Source organism: Micropterus dolomieu, linkage group LG13 (genome assembly GCF_021292245.1).
Source record: "Micropterus dolomieu isolate WLL.071019.BEF.003 ecotype Adirondacks linkage group LG13, ASM2129224v1, whole genome shotgun sequence".
In the NCBI taxonomy this organism is placed as follows: domain Eukaryota; kingdom Metazoa; phylum Chordata; class Actinopteri; order Centrarchiformes; family Centrarchidae; genus Micropterus; species Micropterus dolomieu.
Window position 1 is genome coordinate 6689877 of NC_060162.1, and position 12351 is coordinate 6702227.

At 40.8% G+C, this 12351-nt stretch overlaps 1 protein-coding gene across 5 annotated transcripts in view; it reads right to left on the reverse strand.

The window, feature by feature from the left end:
- The window catches only part of LOC123982144 (electrogenic sodium bicarbonate cotransporter 1-like), a 30543-nt gene extending 18525 nt beyond the window's left edge, over positions 1 to 12018 (reverse strand). For 3 of the 5 annotated variants that reach the window (XM_046067551.1, XM_046067550.1, XM_046067552.1), the window contains exons 1-4: positions 11705 to 12018; positions 7750 to 7823; positions 6129 to 6305; positions 1214 to 1346 (exon numbers count right to left, since the gene is read on the reverse strand). In XM_046067551.1, the coding sequence (XP_045923507.1) occupies positions 1214 to 1346; positions 6129 to 6305; positions 7750 to 7823; positions 11705 to 11724 (404 nt within the window). In that variant the 5' untranslated portion in view covers positions 11725 to 12018. The remainder of the gene's footprint in view (positions 1 to 1213; positions 1347 to 6128; positions 6306 to 7749; positions 7824 to 11704) is intronic. The other 2 variants (XM_046067548.1, XM_046067547.1) reach the window with 1 other exon arrangement.
- Between the last annotated feature and the right edge of the window lie 333 nt (positions 12019 to 12351).

Sequence of the window (12351 nt, forward strand, 5' to 3'; positions counted from 1 at the left end):
CCCCCCCCCCCCCCCCCCCCCTCTCTCTAATAGGTTCCTGTAAGTAAAGGTCAATGCAAAATATAAATAAAAGTACATTACAATGCCTTTAAAAGGTTATGAACAAATAAGGGTTTCAAACAAAAAGGAGACAAGATAGCTTCTCTTTTCTTTACAAAACAAACCCAACCCCCCTCGGTGTTTTGTATTAGTCACAGTCCACAAGGCTAGAATAGGGGATGCAGGAAAGCGTAGAAATAAAACAATAAATCACTAGATTTGAGAAAATACATGGCATGCTGGACCACACATGACTAAATCTGAGAAAAGAGACTTTGTTACTACCATGGATGAGCTTAGCCTTGAAGGTAAGACTCAGGACAAGGCTTCTTTTTAATAATAATGCCTCACATGTCGCTACTACAAAGAGCCAGTCTCCTGAGGCCTGAGGATGGGGTTTCCTCTGGGGATAGAGTATCCCACTGGCTGTGGTCCACACGCCTGTGACCAGCCGTTTTACTGGGAGAGGAGTCTGACCATGGAGACACTCAAGGAGTTCATTTGTCTTCCCTTACGTGTAACCCCACTTTCCCTTCCCAAAACTGGAGACAAATAATTCAAAAGTACAGTTATAAATGAAGAAATGTTTATCACACATCTGTGAATTCCTTGTGTGCATCTATGTTACTCCAAGAAGGTCAAAAACAATTGCATAAATTGAATGACTTTGCCCTCTTGCTAGCCTATCTGTGGCATAACTATATCCCTCAGACCCAGATGAGCCCATTACTAACAGAACACTTGACAAATGCAATACTAAAACTCTCTTACAATACAACTCTTATTACAATAATTAAAAGACACACGTCTCATGTGTCCTTTACAGAACTATGTAAAAGCCACTTTTGACATTAAAAAAATTATATCTACATTTGTATTGCCTAAATTCCATGTGCTCCAGAGCTAACCGGAACATTACATCTTGTGCTGACCATGTGGGAGTTTCTGCCTTTTTCTGGTCCCACAGAACAGGTACTTCAGATCTCAATCAGATAAGAGTAGACTGGGAGTTCACTGGAGTACGGCCTATTTCCCTACACATACAAAACACAAGTAATCATAAGGGTTTCTGTTCCAGGAAATTTTTGATTACACTTCCCATGGCTCTTAATGTAATGGGCAGGGGTGACAGATCGCATGCCTTGCTTAAAAGACATTCAGCTCAGTGGCTCACCTGGCTGTCTCCTTCCACTCCAGCTCCTGCCCGTCCACAGCCAGTAGTTCGTCCAGCTCAGTGAAGAGCTGAGGAGGTGGGGGACCATCGTCCTCCTCTCCCAGGATAAACCTGATCCTCTCCGCTGGAGAAACTAAAAGAAGAGTCCAATTAGGGATCAGCAAATCAATCCTGTGACTTTATCTGAAACCTAATAAACCCAAAATGTCAAAGATTTCAGACATCTGTATTATATACTAAAGCTAAAGGTCTAATTACTATACTGAAGTTGATAAAGCATGATTATAAATGATGGTGTTACTCATACTGTGAGAATATGTGACTGCTGTACAGCCTTCATGTAGGCTTTGCTTGAATTGACCTGGGGTAAGAAACAGGCCATGCAATTGCAAATCTTATTTATAAACACATACAGCTCAACATGAAGTCACAGCATTTTTCCTGCACAGGCTTGAGATATAGTCTGGCTTTACACTTTTCATAAAATTTTGGTTTAATGAGTAGTGTTCCATACAACACTCATCTTCCCTGCACGTTAGTAACTACAAGTCACATAATCACACAGTAAATCTCACTGGCAGAGTAATAATTCATTTTATAGTCTCAAGGAATGACGCAATCACCAGTTAGCAGTTCAGGAAAGCTGAGGCAATGGAAGCTGTGGTATAATGAAATAATAAAAATATAAAATGTGCAATATTCACTGTTCGCCTTGATTGAGTCATTAATCTGCAAATCAAAAGGTGCAAGTGTTTTTTTGGACAAATAATGATGTAGCTGTATAAAAAGAAATGTAGCCATCTTTGAATGTGTGTTTGTTGATATGACACAATCTCTCTTGACCAGCTTGAACCCATGAAAAAAAAAGTACTGGTATTTAAGCTAGAAGGAAATACTTTGGCAAACCACATTTATGAGGTAGAACGTTTCCTTAGTATATAAATAGTAAATGAACTGTACTTGTAAAGTGCAAATAGTGGTGGCCTAAAGGTTAGAGAAGCAAGCTTGTGACTGGCAGGTTGCCGGCTCAATCCCCAGTTGTGCTTTCCCTCATTTACCACCATTGATGTGCCAAAAGAGAGGCTTCCTGTCAGTGAAGCTCCCCTGAATAAATAAAAGGTAAAAAACAAAACAAAACTTCACTGTATGACACATACACTGATTGCAGTGACTACCATGCAAGGTGCCCACTGCTCATCAGAGGGAGACAACATTCACACGCACAAAACTTGGGGTTCAGTATCTTGCCCAAGGACACTTCAACATACAGACCGGGGGAGCCAGGGGCACACCTGAGAAAGGTGCGAGATGAATACTGATCACTTGCAGTAAACGTTCATCCTGCTTTTCAGAAACTACAAACATGACCTGAGAACTCCCAGTTATACAAACAATAAGGAGAGCCCCAATGTTTTATATCCTGTTTATTGCGGGTTATCCATTGTAAGAAGAAGTACTTGTTCTTGTTATCACTTCTGGGAAAGTTGTGCAACTTTGAAGTGATGTGACAAAGTAGAGGTTAAGTTGTAGGTCACAAGAGGCTATTTATGCAGCTTTCTCTTGATACACTGCACCAATCGGGATTCCAATCCAATACCTCGACAACGTAACAGTGCCTGTAGTCTTTTAATCTTGACTCAGCGCACCCAAGGTTGTTTTTAAAATAGTACAGTTGGAACTCTTCTGCTGTAGCGAGAAAGTCTAATGTTGTCTAATGCTACATGAAGGTCAAGATCACTGTCTTGGAAATGCTGGAAACAGCTTTAGGGTCAGGAACACTTGGTGTCTCCCTCCCATCTTGTACGTCAGCATTACTGTGCAGCACACACAAACGGCATCCACCACTGGTCCAAAACAGAAACACAGGAGATCTTTCAGTTTTCCACATGGCCACAGGGCCTGTCTACTGTCATATGTTTATGTACTATAGCAGCACATACATATACACAAACTTTTAGGGAACTCATGAACCTGATATTTTGAAACCTAAGGACACAAGCCAAGATATCATGCTCTTCCATTACTCAGTGAGCTAGTGGTGGAATTAGAAGATTTCGTAGGGACAGTAGAAGGGTAAGGAAACATGCCCTCTCACTAAATAAAAAGGTAAAACTCTAATATGAACATTTTTGCAGGGTGGTCAACCATATAAGACTGAAGCAGAAAGAAGTAGTTTGTGTGGGTTAGAGCGGGCATTTAAAGTGAAACATGATTCATTTTAACCCTCTTCTGTCCCCCTGCTGATTTACAGTGTGACCATGATTGAACAACCAGTAGCACTGTTTGCATTTACACCAATGTTTCCATGTTAGAGCCATGCACACATAAAATGCCTGAGGGTAAATTAAGGGCATTCATTTAAGACCTTGATAAAAGGCTTTATCAGTAATGTTGACTGCTACTGACATTTAGGTCGCAGTTTATGACAAAATTCACAATTTTAACTGCTGTTTACTGTTTTACGACAATGCTGAATGGTTGTAAAGCTGCTATCAAATCAACTAATACTTTTGCATTTTTTGCATCTTTTTCTACATTACCTTATGAAAAAGACACTGAAAAGGCTGTTGGTTAAAAAACAAAAAACAAACAAGTATAATGCAGTTTTTCTTTCACACCAGTGCATAACCAAACTGTATGACTCACTCAGTAATCAAATATCTTGAAATCTACAACGGACAGAGATAATGTTCGCAAAATACTTATCATATCATGGCACCTTGGAGTGACTAAGCACATAGGCTAGTTTACACATGAGGTGAAACAAAGGAGGATTACAGCGTCAGAGGAGCTAGCAGCGTGAGAGGATTAGCGCTTGTCTGCTGCGTAGAGTCTGTGAGCCGATAGCTTGATATGATGCCGGCATGATCAAGAAAGGTGTGATTGTAGGTGGGTAAACAAATCCAAGGTGAGGATGAATGACAACCTGTGTGTAACTGAGGTCCTGAAAACATACTGAGCGGATAATCACAGGTTACAAACACCAGGCTGCAACAGCGTGCATTATAATATTATATATATATATATATATATATATATATATATAAAAATAAAGACACTCCTGATGCCTGATGACCTAGTCTCTACCACCATGATTTCTACCACACCTATGTCTAATCTGTAATAGTGAACTCCCTAAATTCTCAATCCATTTAGAAGCATCAAATTCCTGTGGTTTGATTTTTGCTAATTCTCTCCCATAGTTAATGCAGTGCAAAGTGCAACAACCTGCTCTCAGGTAGCGACTAATTTTGCATTCTGAAACACCATTTGTTGCTGTCTAATGCAAACAGCAAATCATAGGCTGTCCTGCAATGAATCAATCTATCCTCTGTGGCTCCTCAGATGATCCATGCTTTGCCTTCAAAACTATTTTGGCACGCCATACAGTTTGGTGATGTATCTACTAGTTTACCTTATCTGAAGGTGTTGCTCAAAACTATGTTCTCACTGCAATCTCCACTGTATGTCTACAGAAAGTGTCTACTGCTTCAAATACACTTGTCTGATCAAGTTGCTAGAATGCTTGTTTAAGCATCTGCAATGGTTGCGTTACCATTTTACCATATTTCACCACATTTGACTTTTTTTGAACAAATTTCACTGTAATGAATAGGTTTACATTTTGTCCTAGCAGCCGCCAGGTATGTGGTGCTGCTGTCATTGTCCACACATGCCCTGAGGAGGCAAATCCCTGCCTCCTCCCCATCTCCAACACGTTTTGAGACCTTAATGGCTACCTCCACCAGCAGTAAATCAGAGAGTAAACACTCTCCATTGTGCCATTTTAAGGTGAATTACAGTATTATGATAATTGCATGGCTTGCAAATAGTTTTAACCAGATTGTAATGTTTGGTGCTTTAAAAAAAATTAATTACCCATGCAAGAGGTTTGTGTGGTGGTACAGAGCCATCATCAAGGATAAAAAGATACAACATTGGGTTCCCCATACAGTTATCTGGGGCATTTACTATACACTGATGCTAAATTATGTTGTTGACTCTAAAGGCTCTTTGTTTAATGCTTTCCCACCTGTGTTACCACGTTAATTAAAAAAAAAAGTCTCTTGTTGTATATTCAGAAGACACACGGGTTAAAGCTAATTTATATCCAAATCCTCTGTTGGAATAATAATTCCTCCTGTTCTAGAAAACAATCTTGGGATTAATGGCTCCACCACAGCTTCTGCATAAGGAAAGACATCTGGTGTGCTTTCCTATAGGAGGAAGAAGACTCCTGAGACTGGCCACAATCTTAAATGTGCATTTTGCATGTAATTTAGTCATGTTGGTAGATCCTGCTTTATCACTTCAGTTTACCACTATTTAATGGATTATTTAATAACGTTGATAATTCGATGTTTAGTTGTTCTTTAATTCTCAGTATTGAGGCTGCATTAGGCCCACTTGTTCTAGCTGGTGAAACATCTTGATATTTTGCCGTTTCTGCTGCCTCTTCCCCCCTCCCCCATCCACCTGGTTTTTAGCTTCTGAGAATTCTTTCTCACAAATCCCACAAAGTACCACGTTAATCATCAAGGTGAAAGATAATTCCCCCGTCTTATATTTACTAAAACACTTTAAGCCAATCCAGTGTCATTTTCAGATTAGTATTTAACTTGTTCCCATCACCTCTCTCCATTAATTCTATTGAGTGTAGGATTCTGCCTGGTGGGGATTATATATTTTTTTGCTTTCTTGGCTGCCACCCCACCCAGCCCTCCCTGCTCCATTTGAATAACTACCTCTAAGTACAGAAGCACTGATATCTGATATCCTGTAGGCTGTGATTTGCGGAGTGCTGCTGTACATCACCCAACTGGCTTAACCAACATCAAGAGTGATATAACCATTACTAATGTGGCTCCCATAAATTATATTCTGCATTTCACCAGTTAGTTTTATCAGAACTCACTGAGTGGTTTGAGGATGTTTGCAGTGGAGTCATCTGCGTTCTCCCCATCTGACTTGCATCCTTCCGTATTCTGTTCAGGTCTCTCCCGCTTTTCCTTGTGATTAGACTTGCGTCTGTGGCGTCTTCTCCGGTGGTAGCTCTTGGGAACATGCACACCAATGTACACAGTGTGGTGACCTGCCACAATACAATACAATACAATGGTGGGAGCAAAAGGAAATCACATTAATCCTGAAAGCAGTATCACCATTTGAAGGACAAAAACATTGGAGACTACTTGATCTGGTGTGATGTGGTATGAAATGTTTGTTTATCAGAAAGCTATGCATCACTTCTTTCTGGCTTGTGCTGAGGATAAAAGATGATATTGGAGGTTTGTTCCCCAATCAGGAAAAGAGAGAGTATGTAGTCAGTCAGTCAAAATTAAATAAATACCAACTACTTCCTACACAGCAGCTCATGAAGGAAATGACATAATGTCTCCAGGAAGTAATTAGAGACACAGAAAGGGAGAGAGAACAATACTTGGCTTAACTAAGTAAGTGTTGTAGTAACCATGTATTCTTCTTTTCAACAATGCATTCCACAACATGTCTTGTGGGCTTTAATATCTTTCACACTTGGTCAGTCATGCTTGTGTGTTGAAACCAAAGATCACCTGAGGCACACACAAACTGAAGCACTTCCTCAACACTCCCATGCAGGGTTCATCCTTGAATGTTGGTTTGTAACATGTGAATCTCTCAGTAAATCCAGATGGGCGTCACCAGAGAAAACATTTTTGTGGCTTTAGCCGACAGCCAGCACTGGACAGGATTAGGACACTTTAAGAAACATCTTCCTGTACAGTAACTATTGGCAGCCTATGTTTCACTTGAAACTGGCCCCACTCTCCAATGTCAGTGACTGCCATGCACTTTACTCTGTGTGCATAAGCAACCAGGCATTATAAATAACAGAAATTGATATTTTTTTAAAGTGTGATACAGACTTGCAGGTGAGAGAGAGAGAGAGAGAGGTCATGTTGGTGAGCGAGGGAGAGGGAGCATGGGTATTTGGACATAAATGTTGACATTCTTGATCATGAATCCTAATGCACGTACATGTACAATTCTGTGGTTATGAGTTAAGTGTATGAACTACACTGGAGTCTCTGACAAATGTGTGTTTTATTTGCTCATCTCCCCAATGAAACTTCTGTCTCCTCATTGCACTGCATTGTTAACTATGATGAACTGGTTATGCAACCTCTCCCTCCCTCTCCCCCCTGCGGAATTTATGTTAGAATATTCTAACCAGCATCAACTGAAAGTTTAATGTCTCAGCTATACATACATAAATGTTTTTTTGTGTGCAAATATTTCCAAAATTTATGATTCTTTATAAAAGTCTTGTTGCGCATTTGTGCCAATGTAGGGCCCCACATTTGCTCTTGAAACAGGCCCCTAGATGCTTAAGGCCGCCACTGACTGGAAATCATTCGTCTTATATTATGCGTTCAATCCTGTGCTTGTTGCTAAGTGAAAACTACAGTTTTCACCTGGGTAGATGAAAGGATAGGTTCAAGCTTAGGACGTGTCTATCAGCCAGATAATGTGCTGGTATTCATCACTGATCTTACCTTCCACTTCCTCTTCATCGCAGACATGTTTGAGAAAGGACGCTCCTCTGTCCAGCACCGCTTCATCCTCCACTCTACAAAGCAAAACAGAAAAATGATTACACATGACCACATAGGTTAGCATGGGATATGCTTGCAAACATTCTGCCCCAATTTCATTCAGTCTTACTTCACCCTCATTTCCACCATCATACAGACTTCCACTTTGTAAAACAGTAAAATATACTTAAAAATAAACAAAGAACAAAATGGCACAACCAAATCTTCAAATTAATTCTGATCAAAAACTGTTAAAGCAGTGTTCGACCCTCAGGCCAATAACTGATGCCATGTTTTTATTCAAATCCCACTTCTGTGGCATGAAACCCAATCCTGATAGTCACTTCTAGTCAGTAACTTCTTATTCAGCTAACTTTGGTCATATGTAACTAATTTTACAAATGACCGAAATGTCACTTCCTGACCACCTACATTGCTGCAATCGACATGAATACATCCTCTTTCTCAGTGAGACCATGTATAAATTGTGCAGCACTCTTAAGACGGAGCTGTGATTGGTCATTTTTAAATGAATACTGGACCTTTTAGTGCACAAAGAAGGCTTTATGTATGTGTATGTCCAGACATCAGAGACATCTTGCTAGGCTGCATAATTTAGAGATTCTGTTGATCAAGGAATGTGGCTCCTTCAGTCCAGCAAAGTATGGGACTGACCCAGGCCACGAAAGGTGGATTAGACCGCAACATATTAACCATCCCTCAAAATGTACTTCTGCCATAACGGCTACAAAAGAAACAATATGCCGGTTTACAAAAAGTAAAGAAAAACGGAAGCCAATATTTCATTAAACTAGGAATACATTTTTTTGTGTCACATTTTGATTGTGGTCATCTCAAAACACAGGACAGCTAGCCTCAAAGTCAAATTATTCCTTCAGACTGTGCTGGGACTACATAAGCGTGTCACCATCAAATTAAGGAGTCATCTGCCATGGCTGATCTGAACAACTTTTTTTATGAGAATAGTTTTGTTAAACACCCCAAAAATAAATATTTGATTTCGGACGCGTATCAAGAATGTCGATACACATATGAACAGTTTCCATTTGCCACAATCCCTAACTGAGGATGACACAAATCAACAAATGAGGGGATGGGAGCAGTTTACACAAACTTTAAATAAACAAAGTCAGGAAGGATACAACTTGTTCTTCCAATTGCACTGCGAGCTCATCTGAATTTCCCCTGTGGATATGGTATCTGGCCTTGAGAGAGATAGAGGTATAACACTGATAGCAGACATAATGTTAAGCCACCAGCTCCAAGATCAAATAAGTGACGAGGAGTGGCCGGGCTTGGTGCCAAGTTTACAAGGAACTTTAAAACAGTGATTAGCCTCTGCACCCTCCTTTGTTGCCCATTGTTGCTTACAAAAAAAAGGGAGGTCAAGTTCCCACAGGGCACCGTGTAGAGAGGGCCAGCGCTATCATTTAGTTCCAGATTTCTTTGCATGTTCTGTTCTGCAAGTATAGATCACACAGGTAATACCACCAGCTTCAGGGAATTACTTTGGTCACATTGTTTTCCTTTGTTAAGAACCACTTATTGTAATGCAGCCTTAAGTGTCACTGACAATATGGCCAGCGAACAGAGAAGAGACTCATTTAAAACTGGAAACAAATGGGTGGAGCTATTTTAATTCACTCTTGCACAAACATCGTACATACTGTAAATGGGTTTCAGGATCTTTCAAGGAACACAGCTCAGTTGTGTAGCATTTACTTCTGCATCAGGTACCAAAGTTGGTTGTTGGTGATGGTGTTTGTGCGGGTGGGGGCAGGTCATGTAACACAGTGACAAGGCCTTCAGAAAACCACTGGCCACACAGGAAAGTAAAGGAAGCTCATGTTGCAGGTTTACTGCTGGCCTCAGTTTGTCAATGGAACCATGATATTCACTCCACACGGAAGCCTCAGACAGGGAGACCCTTATCATGAGAAAAATACCACAGGTGGTTCACAGATATCTGGGATGCAGGAAAAGACTTCTTTCAAAAAGAATTTAGCCGGTACATAAAGTGGAATGAAATGTGGAGGAAAGGATAAGGCGACATGCAAGGCGCAGCTGATAGACAACTTAAATCTACTCTTCTGCATTAGTCAGAAAAGTCTAAAAGCAGGAAGGCTAGCAAAAAAGCAGAAGAGGCTTAATGCATATAACAGAATTTCCCCCTCAGGGATCAGTCAAGTATTTCTGATTCTGATATCTTGTGTATGCGTATGAAAACAAAAGGCAGATAAGATCCCATGTCTCCTCATTCACGTCATTGTAAATGCAGGAAATCTTTGTGATCTTTTTTTCCCCATTTCCTGCTATGAGTTCCCCTGCCTGATTACCAACAAAAAATAAATAAATCACAAGCTGTGTGAGGATCACGGAAACAACCAGCTGGATCCATCTCTCCCCTTCGGTTCTTGGTGACCTCATGAGGCTGGATAAACCTGTTGCTGCGTGAGGAGCCGGGATCAGCTGCTTGGGATCAGGGATCATCCACATCTCTTTACAGAATGACGCACCAAATCCCACCAGCCATGTTCACCATGAAGGTAGGTGCCCCCAGCACAGTGAGTGTATCAAGCCATACAGTGATGATGTGGGAGACTTAACATGATACTCCACCCAAAAGCGATCTGTGTTTTTAAGCTTGAAGAATTACTTTGATGGAATGTAGAAGGTTGTGGCAGTTTATAGGTTTACATTATTTTTATTACTATTTTTTTTAAGTAGATCAGAGTGGGGTGAAAAGGACATACCACATATATTCAGGTGATCATGTGTCTTTTATGCATTGACTGACATGTAATGAACTAGCTACTCATGAGGTCTGCCTTGACATTTGGAATTACCTCTTGCAACACTTGAACAGATGAGGAAATAAATGGATGTCAGGTCGCACATCACTCAGCAGTGCACAAAAGAGCATTCAAGATTCTAGTTAACACCAAGAGGAGGAGTAAATGGATGACACACAGTAAAGAGCAGATTTCACAATTTCTATAACAAGACAAGAATGAGGAATTAACTTGTGTTTTTACAGATACTACTGCCATTGTTAAAAGGGAGGATGGGGCATCGTTTAAACAATGGTTAGAGTTATGTCACTTTAGGATGTTCTTGTTTTAACTGCTTCTTGGAATGGGTGTAACACTTTGAGAGCATATGGCCAACCTAGTAAGTATCAGACTGATACTGCAAAGCCAAACATCCGTAACTACTTCACACTTGTTGAAGATGAAGAACCAAACAGCTAATGAATTCCAGGTGCATGTCAGAAAGTGCATGCAGACGTTAAGTGTTTGATAGCAACCAGTGAAGTCCGATTTGTTGAGGCTCTGGCATCCGCGTCATTGCGCACCGCTGACGCACACGCTGGCCCACTACGAATGTGGATTTTTGGGGTGTCAGCTCATAGACCACATGCTCCAAGGCACACACACCTTTATTCATAAAGTTGCACTGGAGACATGTCTCCAACGTTTGACCTGCACACCCCGCGTCTCTCTAATTAATAGTGACAAGTTCTTGGAAAAAAGATTAACAGACGTTCATAACACAGTGTAGCAACACTGGCTTATCCAGCCCGGGGTGTAACTGGAATGAATGAAAACATGTCTTGCTTGTTTAGTATCCTAATCAATAGTCCACTCAAGTTTTACAAAAGGTATGGCCCCAGTGGTCAACTAAACCCAGATTTACGCACTGCACGTTATCTAATAACCCGCATAACAACGACACTGAATGTGTATTAGCTGGTGAACGACATTCACCTGATGCCTAATTTACATTTTTTTTCACCTGGCCAGGAAATGCCCCTAACACATGGAGTGTACGGCTCCCAGCAGAACGGGCTGCAGTAAGCAGTTCAACAAGGAAAGAAGAGCGATCACAAACTTACTTGGTCTTTTCGGAACTCATGGTGAAAAACTTCCCTTTTGGAGATGATCAGTCTGTCGTTCTGCTCACTTCAAATTGCTCTTGTAGTCGATGTTTGAAAATCGTCCCCTACTCTAGCTGTTGCGCTTTTCAAGTTGACAAAAGTAAGAAAGAAGTCGATGAGCCAGAGCTTATCGCGCTGGAATGATTTCTTCGACTCTAGAAATCAAGTTTAACATGTAACACACAATCCTCATATCGTACTGGACTTCTTCGGGTCGTACCTGGGTGACATCGTAAAGAAAAGGCTCGCTTTGTGTCTCGCATAGAGCCTCTGAGCGCAGCGTGTCCTTTTTCCATATTTAAAGTGCCATCCCTCCTCTTGCGTGACGCCACCGGGGGGGGGGGTGGAGGTCAGAAAGTGGCGCACCAAAGCCTTGAACCTGACAAATGGTTTCTCTGTTGTTCACTTCGCATCTGAAAGAAAGCAATTGTTTGGATGCGAATTCCGGTGAATCCCTACAGTATAATTTTTTACAAAGATTACACCTTAAATTCAGTTGCTTGTTATGAAAAAGCGCACATCTGCGAAACACACATCTTAAATATTAACTAGACTTTATCTTCAGTCAGTGCAGATTTAAAACTTTGTCTTAATTTTTACCATGC